Source organism: Accipiter gentilis, chromosome Z (assembly GCF_929443795.1).
Source record: "Accipiter gentilis chromosome Z, bAccGen1.1, whole genome shotgun sequence".
NCBI lineage: Eukaryota > Metazoa > Chordata > Aves > Accipitriformes > Accipitridae > Astur > Astur gentilis.
In genome coordinates this window covers 43,610,914-43,628,049 of record NC_064919.1, presented here as the reverse complement: position 1 = coordinate 43,628,049, position 17,136 = coordinate 43,610,914, and the positions used below count along the sequence as shown (strand labels likewise).

The 17,136-nt window shown below is 40.4% G+C and overlaps 1 protein-coding gene across 4 annotated transcripts in view; it reads right to left on the bottom strand.

Annotated features, from left to right (window-relative positions):
- TUT7 (terminal uridylyl transferase 7) overlaps positions 1–16,315 on the bottom strand; it is a 34,445-nt gene extending 18,130 nt beyond the window's left edge. For 2 of the 4 annotated variants that reach the window (XM_049795680.1, XM_049795681.1), the window contains exons 1-11: positions 16,214–16,315; positions 13,634–14,154; positions 8,666–8,841; positions 7,989–8,105; positions 6,804–6,981; positions 6,218–6,306; positions 5,144–5,195; positions 3,270–3,339; positions 2,272–2,398; positions 1,439–1,558; positions 321–452 (exon numbers count right to left, since the gene is read on the bottom strand). In XM_049795680.1, the coding sequence (XP_049651637.1) occupies positions 321–452; positions 1,439–1,558; positions 2,272–2,398; positions 3,270–3,339; positions 5,144–5,195; positions 6,218–6,306; positions 6,804–6,981; positions 7,989–8,105; positions 8,666–8,841; positions 13,634–14,123 (1,551 nt within the window). In that variant the 5' untranslated portion in view covers positions 14,124–14,154; positions 16,214–16,315. Of the gene's footprint in view, positions 1–320; positions 453–1,438; positions 1,559–2,271; positions 2,399–3,269; positions 3,340–5,143; positions 5,196–6,217; positions 6,307–6,803; positions 6,982–7,988; positions 8,106–8,665; positions 8,842–9,960; positions 10,842–12,465; positions 12,585–13,633; positions 14,155–16,213 lie in introns of those variants that run through there. The other 2 variants (XM_049795682.1, XM_049795683.1) reach the window with 2 other exon arrangements.
- Positions 16,316–17,136: the final 821 nt, after the last annotated feature.

Below are 17,136 nucleotides of genomic sequence, written 5' to 3'. Positions count from 1 at the left end.
GTAAGAACAGTTCAAAGCTAAGAGGAAATATTTTTCATATGCTTAAACTAATTCTGAGATAAAATTGCTTCTACTCTATAAACTATATTCTCCCCCAACATATTAAAACCCAGGGTCTTAGCAAAGAGTTTGAAGTTTCCCGCTAGCCTCTTATCACCAAGAAGTAAGCATAGCAAGCCTTGTATCAAGCAGTAATCCAATCTCTTAGCTCAGCTTGTTGTTTTGCAACATATACACAAAACAAAAATAGAAGACAGTTCTTTTTTCGAGAACAGGAATGACTGCTAGACTACTACAGAAGTAAATTAAGTAATTCAGACCTTGCCCCTTCTAGGGGAAGTTTCTTGTGGCAGATCAGAGTCATCAGTGGGGTTATGCTCCCAAATCACAGCATTGTTCTCGACTTCTTTCAGATGAAAATTAGTTAGTTTGTTTAATGAGAATCCTCCAATCTAAAGGAAGCAGAAAAAAGAAACATATCGCCAAACATCACATGAACTTTAAATCTTACCCTCCCCATAGTAGTAAGCCAGATTAAAACAGAACAAATTTTAAAAATAGCTGTTCCAGGCCTAGAATATGCCCCAATCTGCTTCTCTTTTCTCCCTATACTTCTCTACAAAAAGCTCTCCAGAGTTCAGTGCTTTTGGAAGGGTACCTGTATGTTATAGAACCTTGTCTTTGCACATTACACAACCACAAATAAGTTTTTTTTAATTATATGACCATATACTATAGGATGTTTCTCTCATTCAGTGCAAATTGTGGAGAGGCTTTGGGAATAAGTCAGTCATGTGCTGAAGGAAATTGTTAACTGCAAGGTCCATGTAATGGAAACTGGAACATGCACACTAAATATAACAGGTGACTGTAAGACCAAAAGCAGGTGCCATGAATATAACACCTGGATGGTGTTCTGGAGAATTGGATTCTGGATTTGTGTCCATAATACAACTTCTGACATTAAGACGCACTTCAACCTCTAAACCCAAGAAATACATGCTCTAAACCCCTACTCTGATCTGTCAGGCAGATATCACACAAGCATGCTCCCCAGCTGTGGTCTATGTTTTGAAGAATTAGATGTCAAAATCCCAGACACTGTTTTGGGATGTAGCTATGTGAATTCAGAGTTCTTGAAAGTCTGGAAGAAAGGCTGAAGAAATGAGGAAGTAGATTGCTATGAAGTGCATTATTCAGTGCCCAGCTCTCCTTACTCACAAAAAGGGCAACAGAGCACTTAATGAATTGTGAATTGCATCCTTACAGCCAAACATACAAGGTCAGGTGTAGTCTGGCTGAATTCACATTCTTTCTGAATTCCTGCAGAAGTAGCTGGCTTACGACTTGCTCAGAATAGCAAGGAGCTGACAGGTTACAGACCACCAGAGGTGACTGATCCTCTCATTCTTACTATTCACTGTATTAATACACATACCCATGATCCCAAGTAGACAGGTAGAAAAGGCTCTTTCCTCTGTTGTAGAAAGAAAATAACCATTAAAGCAAACACATAAGGTGACAAGCCTCCCTCTTCAGGACGATCAACACAGCACAACTGTAAAAATAAATTGTGCAGTCATTAAGGTTTCAAGTGATACTGTGAAAAATACTGTGAAAAAGACATCTTTGAGCTCTTATGAGATGGATTTTGTTCTCAAGGCCTGCATATTTACTGGAGTCATGTTATTACCAAAATATTTTCAGTCTAAGAGCCATAGGATGCAGACTGGCAAAACAGACAGCATACAGCACATTTGCAAAAATTATGACTCATTTTACATAGATATAGTACAAGTTAAAAGTTTTTCAATCTTCTTAAATCATATTTTAATTGCAGGTACACAAAGTTTTGGAACAAGTTATTTTAATTCACAATAAAGTTTTCATCTGCATGGGGAAATAAGCAGCTTTTTCCTTTCCATTTTTTTTGCATGATGGGTTAAGTTTATGGGAAACTGGTAAATCCACTTGATATACATTCCTCTGACTTGTTTGGTAACAGCAGGATACTTACAGTCTGCACGCCACTGGCTGAAACTTAAAATTCCACTTTTGATATTTAGTGGAACATTATAATGCAAAAATTATAGTTATATAATCTATAAAATTTATAATTTATAAAAAATTTAAATATCCTTTTTCCCCACACTTTTTCTAAAGACTGTTTCAACAACTGTTTTCTAAAAACCACACCTACAGTCTTACCAGCATAATATCAATGTTCATTCAGTATTTATTCACAGATAGGAGAATACAAATGACTCTTACCTTTGCCCAGTACCTGAAGGCAATCACTAAAGGTACTAGAGTAGGTTCCAGTTTTCCAAGTGTAGCCAAATGGTTTGTTGTCAGACAAGCATTCTCATTCCCTGCACTCACTTTGCAAATAAGGCCACTAAAACCCAAAAAGAAACAAAGTAAAAGATCTTGGAAGTTTTGTAAGAACAGCCACAGGTCAGATTACATCTCACAAAACAGTGTAGAAGGCTGTAAGAAATGACTTCACAGCCTCATAAAAACACCATGTCTATATTAAGAGAAGCATGAAAAACCAATTTGATTTATGGTTAGGTTGAAAATATAGATATTATGATTGTCTGTAAAAATGTTTTCAAATACAATTCAAATTTAATTATTTTTTTCTAATGACATTAATTCAATGAACTAAAAAAAAGTTACAATACTAATTTCCTTCATAAATCAAAAACATCTTCCCATACCACACCCATTAGAAAACAGTTCTATGCTGTTTCCATAGCACAAGAAATATTATCAAACACTGAAAGATCAAGGTAGCAGCAAATAACCAGTAGTATTTCTGTATCAGTAGCTGTTTATAGAATGTTTAATAAATCTTAAGTGATATCCATTAAATGGGCAAAATAAAATGTCTTTCACTTGTTCTCAAAATACTAGTGAAGATAAGCAAGCTGATCTTGCCCTTACAGAAATCCATAATTTAATGTGGTATCTACATTACCTATAAGGAAGGAAACTTTCTGCTTAAGCAGTTATTCCAAATGGAAGGGTAAGGGTACATGCTGGAAGCCATAATGGTTGAAGGGTTTGTGAAATACACAGCTGAGGATAGAACAACCCTTACCCTCTTATTCTAGGCTAGGAATGACTTGCCCATGAGTGTTAGTTTGTGTTTCAAAATCCATGGAACTGTAATAATTTAGTACAGAAACGTCATTTTTCAGATGTTGGTACATATAATTTACATTGCTATATACTATTAGAACACACAAAGTGACAACCAAGACCTTTGCTTTTCTCTGCACACCACCACAGGTATTCTAGCATGGAAATCTGCATCAACTTCTGTAAAAGATTCTAGGCAGGAGAAAGAAAAAGAAGAAGCCACATTAAGCATGGTGTTGACAAAAAATATGTTGAACTGGATGCAAGTAGAGGAGTACAGCTAGAACTTCAACTTCTTAGTAAAATTACTATTTTGAGACATACATCAGTACATCTGATAGATTAATCCTGTCACACTTTTAAAGCAAGTTTTTTCCATGTGATGGGAAGATTATGGTCTACACTCTATGATAAGCACTGTTAAGAAAATACTCAGGAAAAAACGAACTTTACAAAATTCATATGCACAGTAGGTAAAATTAAATAGGTATATTTTGGTTAAGTGCTGGCTTCAGTAATCCAGGCATACAGACAGACCAATGATATCTGTAAAACAATGTTAGTGTGAAAGATGAAAAAAACAGAGTGTTATGTCAGTACTAGACAGAAAGAAAATACCAAAGTTTATTTTCCCTGGTAATCTAGACATGCTTGGTGTAAGTATAAAACAAGCTTATGGACGTGATGTAATTTCTTCATACTATGCTTGATTTTTTATTTTTTTTCTCTTATTCTTAATATAGGTTTCCAAATACAATTCGGCTACATTTTTATCTTAACACTAAAAAAGTACAGATGTCACTGCAGTCCTTTCTCCAAGTGGAGTTTATTGATCCAAACCGGGCTTACTTTTTGATCCCTCACTGTTTCACTGGGCCAGGTAGAAAGGAAACTATGAAACAATTTTAGATACCCAACTCAAAACTTCTGAAACGACAAGGTTTTCTTGATGTCACCTAGCCATTTGGACACCCGACTTCTTTGAAAAAATATCTTGCTTTTGTCACTGGGGTACCTCAAACGCCTAATGCTCTGTCCCCGTATCATCTGACTCACGGAAAAAGGCTTTGCCCAAGATGTTAATGCAAATACTGCTTCCTTTTACAACACATTAGAGATCCTAACTTCTTATGGGATCTGGGTCTTCATTCCTCTAGTCTAGTTGAACAATAACCCCATTCTCAAAGACTATAATGGTCATTTGACCAGACAAGAAGATGCACATACAATGGGGGTGGGGGTGTAATGAGAAAAATCTAGGTCATTAAATATATGCATGTTTAATATATATGTTTGGAACCAGATGGTCTGATTTCCCAACTGTGGGCATAAAGCAAGGCAAGAAAGTAGTAAAGCTACTTTTTGCAATCTGCATTTTAAAAAAGACAGGTTTTTTCCCATCTTTTCATTTTTTTTGCCTGAATATGCCTGAATCAGTTTGAGTAAGTGCATTTTTTAAGATCTTAAACTTTACTTGCCTGTATGGCACAGAGTTGTACTCATTACCTCAAAAAACCCATGTGTCTGTACACAGTTGTTTGTACGTGGCCTCACTGCACTAACAGGCGTGCGCACATAATTATAAGACAAGAGACCACAATCTGAAAGTATGTTACCAAGCTTCTGATCCCATACTAGAAGAGCTTAGGCTACTTTCTGTACTATAAACGGCTAGAACAGCAGGCTGGGGAAGGAAAGGCAGCACAGTCTACCTTAAGTTTAATGACATCTTCACTTATAATGTAGACGAAAACCACCCACTAGGAATTTCTCATATCAACACAAATAATGGGACTTCAATAGTCATAAAACTGAACACCAAACCAAAGTTAGTTCTGTCAATGTATTAATTCTTGCAGTATTTTTCAGTCTCATCTTTCTTAAAAAAAAAAAAGAAAAGAGTAGCATGTGGTTTACCTGTTCAACAGAGGTGGAATTCAACAAGAGTAAGCAGTAATAGTTTAAAGGAATTGAGAAGGCAGCAACTTTTTCTTACCACTGTTCTGGAGACTTTCTTGCACGAGTAAGAGAACATCTGGTTGAGACATCTGTAAGTATAAGTAATAAAGCTGTTTTTATAGCTGTCAAAAAGGTAATGTCCCACAACTCAAAAAAACTTTAAAACATCACCCCTAGGCCACTTCTCTTTTTTTCCAGAAGGTAGCAAGAAAGAAACAAAATAAAAGCAACTGAGAAAAAAAACTTCTCTTAGTCCTTGGCTATGGCTAAATTGTAACAAGAGCAACACCAACTCTGCTTATTTTGAAGAAAATAAGGAAATGAGGAATTCTAAGTAAAGCTATTTTTACCTCTATCAAAGACTTGGTTGTGGAAAAAAAACACCAACAGAAATACTATTTCTGTGTGCTTAAGTATGATTGCCTTCTGACATAGTGGATCTACCTCACGTCAATGACTGGAATCATAGCTTTTTAAAATTACATGCACTTTATGAACTTGGATCATTCTTTTTCCCTACAGCATTTCCATCTTTGCTTCCTAGAAAAAAATAGTACATTTTAACTATGGGACTGCCAAATCAACTACAGGAGGTATACCTATGGAATCAAAAGCTTTTCAGAGTCTTTAATTTCTTTCCAATGTTCAAGCATAAAGACATTTAGAAACAACTAGCATGAAAAATCAAGACTTTAAATTACTTCACATATAGATGACATAAGATGGTTTCATGGCTCAAAAATAACCTAGCAATCAGAAACTCTGATGTGCATATGTCAGTATGGAAACAAGATCATGGAAGTAGCATTTAATCCAGCCATAAGAGAAGATAAATAATTATCTGTCTTGTAGGACTGCTAGGACTACAGATGTTTTAAGTGTTTTCAGAAGGAACACTTGATAAAACACAAACCTGCATTATACTGCCTGACCATTACTGGTGTATGAAGCAGGAATGTTATTTTAAGAACATTTTAATGTGATAGCCGTTTAACCCAATGCATTTTCATAACAAGTGCTACTACCACACTATAAGTTATATTTAAACTATAATCTGCATTAAGGTGCAACATTCAAAACCACTTAGACATAATAAAATGATCCTACTTACATTGGCAGGAAACTGGATATCTATGTTTATGTCCGAAGTTTTGAAACCAAATCTGCTGTAGGAGGAGCCATACAATCTTAATGAGCACTCTGCAACAAAAAGAATTATATTGCATTTACTCTACACCTCATTCTAAGTCTGTAGCTACTTCACACAATTGTCAGTAGATCTTAAACCTACATATAGTTTTGATAACCACAGGAAATGAAGAAGGGTCTTCCAACAGCACAGAAGCCTGTTAGTAAATCCTACCTTCCATGCTGTTGCTAAGTAAAGGCTTATCATGAAGGTCAAATGCCCCCCATGTCCTGTTCATCTCCACTTTTTACTACAGGTCTGTTTGGGTCATGAGCACCCTTGCCAATTTAATTCTGATACAGGGTTACATTGCCACATCATGTCATTCATACAGACTAGTAACTAAATATACTGTTTTAGAATTTAAAATTTAGCTAGCTAAGGCTTTTAATTAAGTTTTCACTCCACAAGCTGTTGGTATTTGGTTCTGGTTTTGGTTTTCTGTTGTTTTTGTTTGTTTGTTTTTAAGTTGGCATATCTAGCATTTAAAACAAACTGCAAATAATACCTGGCAATTTTTGACGCAGCAAGTTTTCCATCACTGCTTTAATGTTGAGCCTTTCTTCTAGATCTTCATTATTTAAGCCAAACTCCTGCACTACATTTTCAATAGCAACACCAATAGCTTGTATCTGGGAAGGTGTTGGAGGCGGCAGAGCAGTCAGCAACTCTTCTTCTTGCTTTTCCTTTAAAGATAGTAAGACTGATGTTTTAATGATTTTCTTGAGTTGCTTAATGCACTAGAATGAATACCTGCAACTCATCCCAAGTAACACTACGACAGGTTTTCCAGATAATGGAGGTAATTGGAAGCAAGAACATCAAGAGAGAAACTGTGACAGGTGTAAAGAATTAGATATTCCAGGAGACTTCAGTAATGTGCAGAGGTATATATACATATATTTGGAACATTAAAAAAAAGTTGCCAATTCTTTCACCTCCTATGAAGTGGGAAAGGGTAGGAGTTAAAAGAATTAAAACCTGCAGAAGAAAAGTATTTTTGTCACCTTCAAGCTCAGAAAGTAGAAGGAGCAGAAGATATTTAATTTAAAAAAAATCAACAGTAAAATTGAGGTTATGCTAGAAGTTATTTTTATGTTCAAACCAAACTTATTTCCTTTACATACAAACAAATCTGTAATACTCCACAAGTTCTTTATTTTTACAGTATTTCTGAATTGAAATCTTCACCCTGACATATAGGTTATAATTCATAATTCTGTCATACCAACTGTATTTGCTATTGCTGCTCCTCATTGCTCTGGACTTTGATCAAAACTCTTTATTGTTGAAATATGCCAATGAAATATTCAACAAGAAGAATACACATAACTAGTCTACAAGAAGAATTCTAGAACAGCAAAACAGAAGAGTGAGTTGGTACATCTTTTTTATTACACTTCAATCACCAATAACAAAATATTACTGAGTTATACTTTAAATGAGGACTTCTTTTAATAATAGGCATGAAAAAAGTACAAATTAAATTCCAAAGCTGAGGGCAGAAGCAAAGTGCAGGTCCCAAGTTTACTCTTTTTACCAGTATCACGAAGTAATAGTTTTTAAGAAGATTCAAACACGGTGAAAAATAAATGCAGAATCATTTTAGAAGCAGTGCAGTTTCCTTGTCATTAGTAGGGTGAAGACAGTTTCATAAATCTGCATTTTATGCTTTTTCTTGTCCTTAACTCACCTTTAGGCTCTTCTTGTGTCTTTTCTCTTTAATATGCTTATGAGCAAAAGCCACCGATTCAATCAAAACATCACACAATTTGCAGGTATATTTAGCCGATGGGTAGCTTCGAGGTTGCTAAAATAAAGATAGTAAAAAATCCTAAAATACAGAAATATACTATCTTCATTTCATTCAATACCCTTGCTAAGTTGAATGACTGTAACTCTGAAATCCACAAACACTCACTTCAGCTTTCCTAACTCCATTTCTACAGTCTAAAAGTTTGCATATCAAGTATAATGCCAGAAGAATGGTGGTACTGGGTCAATAAAGCCCAACAGCTTGTCTTTTACAGTGGAAAATACCCAATGCCCATGGAAGCATATATTAACTGAACAAACATACCATAAAACTTTTCTAGTCCACTGCCCCAGCATCTAGTGATCTGATGTTAATGCATGACCTAAAGGAGCTGCCATTTTCTGTGCTTAAATTGCTGCCAAACCAAGATTTATTATAGTAAAAAACCAAAGGACAATGTGCCTTCTCTTGACAATTCATTAACAGCACCCATTTTGTATGTTACATCAATTCTATAGATTTTCTAGCTACAGCCAGAGAAATTGCTTAAAGTGCATCCTCTATATTGCATTTACAGACAAAAAAATAGGAAAGGTTAGTAAAGGCAGTGGCACCTTCTTCAGTCTATAAATGCAGTCTCGCTTCAACCGTTCTTCAGCTTGCTGCAACCCTAGAAGTTCTTTTGCCGACAGCACAGATTCATCTATGACTGGACCATCCACTTCATCTTGATCATACTCATCTTTTCTAGTTCTTCTTGATCTTCTTGGCTTTCTAAGCTTCTTCATTTCTTATAAAGAGTTACAAGAGAAAATATGTCAAATAACTTCAGAGCACCACACAGCATTTTGTTTGTTGGTTTTTCTTTTCTTTAATTATCATTCTACTATTTGCGAGTCAAAGAAGATATGAATCGTCCACACCGCATGGTTTCATAATCTGTTCTGTGCAAGTTTCATAACAGCAAGTGTGTATATTTATGTCATAACCTATAGTACCTTTGCTCCGAACTACTAAAAAACACAAATTTGTCCCACTGAAGTCACCAACCTTATTTAGTTTTGTTAAAGCTGGCAAAAACCCGCCAACTAAATGCAACAGATTTCACTGCCTAGTTGAGACATACCTGTATGTCTTTATAATGAAAAGGTAGAATATATCCAAAGATTTCAGGGTGCCTGGTCAGGTTTAGGTAGACGAACAAGCTAGAAAGTGAACTGACCCATAGACCACTATGAATATCACAGAATTAGTGAGTGTAGGCCAATCTGAATGATTTGGAAGAGCTAACAGCACCATGATATAGCACTGCCATGGCTTAGCTAACATACTATAATTTATTATCACCAGTAATAACGGCCTGTTAATGTCACTCGCCTTTCAATTAAACCAGCATATGGATCAATATTGCCTGCACATTATTAAATAGACAAGTGGAAAGAAAATAACCCCTATTGGCTACGTAAGTCAATAAATAATGAACTTCCTAAGTATTTGCACACATTGCTTAATAAAGCTATAAAACTGGCAGAATAAATGTGCTTAGAAAGCTTGTTATGTTTACAGCAAAAGTTCTGGAACAAATTAATGTAAATACCACTTCTACTTTTAAGCAGACTTTGTCATAATTTTGAAACAGGAATTGCTACTGGTCCAAAGAATACCTGTAAAAATCATCTCAGGAATGAATATACACAGGCCAGATTTTCACACATGACTTTAGATCACATGTTACCTTTCACTTGAACAGCTATATAGTATGTCCAGATGCATGGAATTTGTAAAGTTCCCTGCTTCTGAGAAAGTTTATGCAACTTCCCTAGACTCCAAAACCCTTATCACAGCATGTTCTCATTTGTAATAATTTAAAAAAAAGATAAAACAAAAATGCTCTATCAAATACACTTACAGAGTTTCTTTCCTGTGACCACAATTTTTGTCTCCAGTAATTGGCAAAAGGGAAACAACCTGACTGTGTCTTTTCAACCAGTTGTTTGATTCAGTTCCCCAAGCAGCACGCATGCGCTAGTGTTGTAAACAGGACCAGGACAAGAATGGTAATATTTCTCTCAGCAGCAGCACAAGTTTATGCTGGAATAAACAGAACTTAGACTTAATATGTTGCTGGGACAGTACTCCAAAGGAAGCTCCAAGGAGCAGAAACAAAAGTCTGAGTCTCTGAACTTTACACATCCCTTCCATTTCCTATGCTGACTCTCCTGCTCAAATTCCTAAGACCTGCCACAGTTGTTTGACTACATTTTTACTGATCAGTGTAGACAGAACCTGCAGAAAAATGGGTATTAAAGTAATGTCTTTGCAGGAAAGCATGTGACAACTACCTACTTACCAATTATTTCTGTAACCACTAAGTAACTTAAAAAAAAATTACAAAGTAAATGAATACTTCTAATATTTGGTAGTTACAGTAGTGACAATCTAATTGTAGGTTAATGACTAAATTAAGTACTAAAGGCAAGATAAAATGAAAGCTTCCACAGAAAAATCAGTGCCCCAGAGATTTGGTAAACTCCTTCTTTATAAGCTACAGTAAAAATGGATAAAGTTAAGGGAAAGGGACAACTACATAAAGGATTTCAAGTAAAAGGAAATGCTAAAAGAAACGCTTTTAGTAATTGTTTGCTTCTTGACATAGAATTAAAGCTTCTGAAGGGACCTCAAAAGGTGAACTTTGTCAATCCTGAGCAATGCTCACCTAACCTGTTTTTAAAGGCCTTCAGGTACATACTCCATGAGCTGCGCAGACAATCTCTCCAGTACTTCCCCAGCTTTACCATTAGAAACTTCTCCTTTATTCCTCATCTGAACCTTTCTTGCTCAATTTTAGGCCTATTGCTTTGTGTCCCGTCTATTGGAAAGACGCAAGCCAGATTACTACATCAGCTTTTTAATACCTTTCTAGACACCTAAAGACTATTATCATGCCTCCCTACCCTTTCCTTTTGCAGAAAGATTTGAGATGGTTTACAGTTTGTGTAGTTTCTATTTCTATGTACCCTGGCACTCTTCTTGCTCTTCTTTGGACTGCTTCCATTTTACTTATTCAAGTAGGGTGCCAAGGCTGGACAGAGCACTGCAACTGAGTTTACCAGAGTTAGAGGGAAAAAAAAAAAAAAAGAAAAAAAAAAAAAAAAAGAGTACTTCAGGCTGTGAGTCTGTTTTCATGCCTCACAACACCATGACACTGACTACTCAATAACATCTTCTGATTCACTACGATTCCAGATCCTTCTCTGAAAAAAATACTACTTTATAGTAACTTTTTCTCCTTTATTTGTACAGTTGACATTCTTACTGAAACAATGGCATTTGCATGTCTTTTCTATTTCATCCTATATGTGGGACGTTTCTCCAATTGTGCAGTTATTTTAATTGACCTTCCTGCTTTTCTGCATTCAGTTCCTACCAGCTCCACAGCATATTTGTCCAGGTTTCAGCTGGGATAGAGTTAATTGTCTTCCTAGTATGATGTTTTCAGTTGTTGCTAAGTAGTGTTTAGACTAATATCAAGGATTTTTCAGCTTCTCATGCCCAGCTAGCGAGAAAGCTGGAGGGGAACAAGAAGTTGGCACAGGACACAGCCAGACCCAAACTGGCCAACCAGGTATTCCATACCATGTGACAACACATCTAGTATATAAACTGGGGGGAGTGGGGGCAGGGGGAGTCACCACTCAGGGATTAACTGGGCATCGAGCAACTGCACTGTGCATCATTTGTATATTTCAATTCTTTTATTATTACTGCTGTCATTTTATTAGTGTTATTATCACTATTAGTTTCTTTTCTGTTCTATTAAACCATTCTTATCTCAACCCACGAGTTTTCCCGATTTTCTCCCCCATCCCACTGGGTGGGGGAGTGAATGAGTGAGCAGCTGCGTGGTGCTTAGTTGCTGGCTGGGGTTAAACCGTGACAATATTCAAATTTAAAAGCACACAGTTAATAAGCATGCTGTCTTCATTCATCATCAGAATAGCGTAATAAACATTGAACAGTACAGAATCTTCGTAGATGCTTGCTCAATGCTTCCTATCATTTTGACAAAATCTTTGGTAAGTATTTTCTGAGTATAGTTATGTAATTAGCTCTGCAAGTCTCCTGTATTAATTTCATTGAGAGAATTTTCCTCTAGTTTACTTACAGAGCTGTCACATAAGAGTGTCTAAAGTACTACAGTACTAGTACTCGCAGTATCTACCTACTGCTTCTCTCATGTCCACAGGGGACTGATCACTATTTTAAAGTAATAAATTAGAAGGACTTGGCATACTTTTTTTTTTTCTTGACAAATCCATGTTTGCTGCTACTCATCTCTCTGTTACCTTTCAAATACTTATAGCAGATTACATTATTTGTTCCAGAACAGATTCCCAAGATTAAAGTTGCATACCATTTTTTTAATTCCACTTTTAAGAGACGCTTGCCCTTTCCTATATGCCAGTAGCTCACTTCTGTATAAGTTCTCAGGTATGATTGCCGGTGGTTCCAAAAATCTACTTCAGTGAGTTCCTGAAGTTTCACAGAAAAAAGTTCATTAGACCCAGCAAATTCGATAACAAACTTGCAAAAGCATTCTACTCTGCTCTCTCCTCATCTGAGGTTGAGTTTAAGTGTGCAATTTACTTCTAACAATGAGAGACACTGGGCACCTGCTCACAGTTTACCCTTTTAGTGGCAGCTGATATCAAGGGAAAGGACATTCAATTCCTGGACTTCCCAGTACCAACCAGCAACAGCTTTCCTTCTCAGCAGGGGGGGCAGATCCATACTGACTTTGGCCCCCAGTCTTAACTAAAAGAAGACGGATCTCTTGTTAACAGGCAGTTGTTCCATGTTAGCAGCACCTCATTTGTGCCTTAGTCTTTCTTATTTTATCTAATTATATTCTCTTCTTTAAAGCCTCCTCTTTCTACTTTGATCTACTTGCACTTCCTTCTAGTACTTGCATTCAATGAAGACCTTATGATATTGATCACTTTACCCTCCCTTAGCCTGTTCTTCCTTGGATTTCAACACTTATGGCTTGTACTCTCATTATTAGTGCCAACTGCCCATAGAGCAGTTGAATATGCATGGAGAGTGAGTTCTGTGTTATTGCTGTATTACCGTTGCTAGTATTAAGTTCTCAGTACACCTACAAGGCATTGTTTTCCATCTTCTTTAAGACATGTTGTTACAGACCTCACCAGTAGCTCCAAAATCCTACCCTGTATCAATTTAACTGAAACATCCTTTATTAGCCTTGACAGATTCAATCAAATTGTACCTGGAAAACTGCAAACAGGGTCACTACACAGATGTCGCAGTCTACTTACTCCTACCACTTCTACAATAACTTATAAAGACAACACAATTTATAAAACAAGTTCTGTATCATTCGCTGTAACAATTTGTTTAAAGTGCTAGAGTATAGTACAGTCAATAGTTTGCAATATATAACAGAAAAAAGATGATTTTTTTGCTTTAACAGTGAATCTTGAAATTTTACTTTTCAGCAAAACACACAGAGGGCTACTTTACTGGATAGCTATGTAAAACGCAACAAACGTGCTGATTACCAGAGTTTCCTTTCTGCATGTCTGCCATGTCTTCTAAGTCTTCCTGAAGTTGTCGTCTTACATTTCTGTTTCCAGCACCTTCAACTTCATGAAAAGAGTCCTTTCTTGCCCTGCTATGCATAGGAATCCAGGCAACAGATCTGTACTCTCTCCAGCTGTCAGAAGTACCATGGTGGTCATCAGATACCCACTTCTTCATCTGGTCTCTTTGGGTATCATTTAACTTTGACCCTTGACTGTAAGTTATGTTTTTAAGTGAATTTGGGCTACTGAAAACACTACGTGGCCCTCGTCTGGGACTGCTTCTGTAATGACCTGGTGTTCCCCTTTTCTTTTGCAGGCTGGTATCTATTTTATTGCTATGGCCATTTCCGTATTCATCCATGACTCTGTAGTCTTTCTGTAAGGGACTTCCTTTTAATTCTTCCTGACGTAAAATTTCCTGTTCCTTATTTTGTTTGGCAAAGCAAGGTTTTGCAGCATCTCCCATGGTTATTGCTGTTCAATTTAGTGATTCCGACCTAGAAATTAAAAAGTTAAAGTTGTATTTTAAAATTAATCAAGCAATAAACACTGGTTATTATTTGTTATGAAAACCTCAACAATCAAAGCCCTGGGTCTGTAACAACATCAAGGCAAGCAAGTCTTGGTGGAAAGCAAAATTTGCTCCAACCAAACAAAAGGCAGTTCAAAACTCAGCTAGGTTTCTTCTCTTAAAATGTCTAACACCTATGAGTGGTTCACAAATTGCAGACACAGGCTATGGGTTTTTTTGAGCATTAAGGTCTAGATGCCTTTAGGACAGATAACTACTTTTAAGAGTCCACATCAGAGTCTCAGCTCAGTACAGGAAAGCTTTGAAAGAATGACTGAAGGAACTTCGTAGCATGTAGACTACGTAGAAGGCAGGAACAAGGATGGCCCCAAAGCCATTCTATATCATGTGAAGTATTCCCCTTTCCCCACAGTAGGCACCGTTCACTGTGTTAGGAATGAAAACTGTGATCAGAGGAGACAGAGATGTAGAAGTTGAGTAGCAATCTATCTGTCAGGCAAATATGATAAAATGATTAAGAAACAATGCTGCACTCTCAGACCACTCCGCACATTTTACCTATACCGGCATTCTGAGGTCTCGCGTTCCTCGGTATTAAGCGTTCATATTTCATATTATTTTAGTACTCTCTAAAACATCTGGGCTACCGATTTGCTCTTCCCTGCCCTGCACCTGGTCATGTCCATGTTCTTACTGTAAAAGACTTCCAGAGAGCTGCAAGTCCAATGTTAGCATAAACCCATGTGGACTGTGAAAGGGGGAATTACCTGGAAGAGACTGGCTACAGACACACAAGCACCAGCAGTCACATCAACACTGAATATTGTATGATTTAAACATAGCCACATACAACCAAATAAAAAAGGTTTTCTCTTTCAAAAGACACGGATGCAGGGAAGGCTGTAGGACATTTACAAGAAGCACTTAAACAGCAGGAAAAAGGCAGAAAGGCCCTTTAATACGGGAGTAGTGTACCCTATTTTCTTAAGTGTTTTTTTTCCAAGTCCTGCAGGTCCCAAGTGTCTGCTTGAGGCCTTTAGCGTTTATCCCCCCCTTAAGCAGAAGAGGGTTTTTTTGCTCTTACATGAGTGACAAAACAAGTGGGATTCCTGTCCTAAAGACCTGAATTCATAGCCAGTTATGCGCGACTGTGGAGACGCAGGTATTCCGCTAAGAGCTTGAAGAATTAAGTTTCAAACGCAAAAAGCGAACTCGCTCCCTATTTTCGGAAAGAAACTGCTGTCAAACCGGAATTTCAGAGCGACCTAAAACCAGCTTCTTTTAGAGTCATCCCCAGCAGCAACGCCCACGCCCAGCCGCCAGGCCGGATGACGCCATACTCCCCGCACTGGAAGGGAGCGGAGAGCCCAAGTTTACACTCGCCTCTGGCTCCCAACCGCGACGCCAGGTGCCGGCCTGGCCGGGCGGGGGGGTGGGGGGTGGCTGGGTGGGCTGCCCCGCAGGGTCAGCGACAAGCGCAGCCGGGAGACGACACGGTTCCCCGCGGGGCCAGAAACAGCAGGCAGCCCCGGCCAAGTTGCCAACGGGACCCTGGCGGCGGTGTGACGATACCGACCTCCGTCGCCACCAGGCAGGAAGCACGCTGGGCGGGCCGGGGCTCCCCTGCTCCCACGCGGCAGCTCCCGGACCCCTCCTTCCAGTCCTCCCACCGGGCCACAACCCCTCCCCCCCGAACCCTCCGCGCCCCCCCCCCCCCCCCCCCCCCTCCGCTCCCCGAACGACCGAAGGGCCGGGGAACGGCCTGGCGGAGGCAGGGGGACAGCCAGGCGGCCGGGGCGGCGCGACGGGGCGGACTGTGGCGCGGCGGTCCCCCCCCCGCCCCGTCCCGTCCCTGCCCTGCCCTGCCCCGCCGCCTCAGCCGGACAGCCGGCGGGCGGAGGGGCCGGCGGCGGCCCAGGCCCAGGCCCGGGGTCGGGGGTGGTGCGGAGCGGTCGCCGGAGGACGCCCCCCGCCGCCGGGGAAGAACTCCCCCGGCCACCACCCGCCGAGAGACGAGCACTCACCGGCCGCCGACGGCCCGCCCTGCTACGGCCGCCCCGCCATTGTGCCGCGGCGGAAAAGGCACCGGTCTCTCCGCGCGGCCCATCCGCGCGGGTCTTCCGGCAGCCCGGCCCCGCCTCCCCGCCGCGGCACCGGGGAAAGGCGCGAGGGCGGGGCTTGTAGGTGCGCGGCGGCGGCGGCGGCGGCGGCGGCGGCGGCGGCGGCGGCGGCGGCGGCGGGCGGGAGGGGCCGCCAGAGGCGGGCCGCCAGAGGCGGGCCGCGGGGCCTCCCTTCGCCCCCGGCGCCCCGCCCGCCGGCCGCCGGTGGCGAGGGCGGCAGGCCGCGGCCAGCCCTGCCGACGCAAGGCCCACGAGCGGGCGCGGGAGGCTCTTCCCGGCGGCGGGGAGGAGGCGGCCGTGGGTGTTCCGTGGAGGCCGCCTCCAGGGGAGAGGCGTACGCGCGCTCGGCGGCCGTCTGCCTGCAAAGGCAACGGTAAGCAAAGCGCACTGGCGTCAGCGGTCGCCAAACCAGCAGGGCCCGAGCAGCTGCCGCAGGATGGTCCCCGAAGGAAACGTCGTGCGCTTGTCCGCTGGAGGGCCGAAGACGTCGCCACGCCGCTGGGTACCAAACCCAACGCCGTGGGGTCTGTGCGGCTCATCGGACCGGCCGCCCCGGTCGAAGTCGCTACGGTTCGGAGCGGATTGCTCTGGAAAGAGAAGCGCGAAGTACAGGAAGTGGGAAGACCCAGGGCGGGTGGGGAAGTGGACGTACACCTGGTTTCCTGTAGAAGAAAAAAGTTCCTTTATCGCTAAATTGCCCTTCTCGCCGAGTTCAGGGTTTTTTGTGAATGCTGCTTGCACTCAATCGGCCTCTTCCTCTTACAGCCGCCTCTGTTGAAGAATAACTCTGAGATTTAGAGTAGCCTGACTGTTTTGTGCAAGGTCTA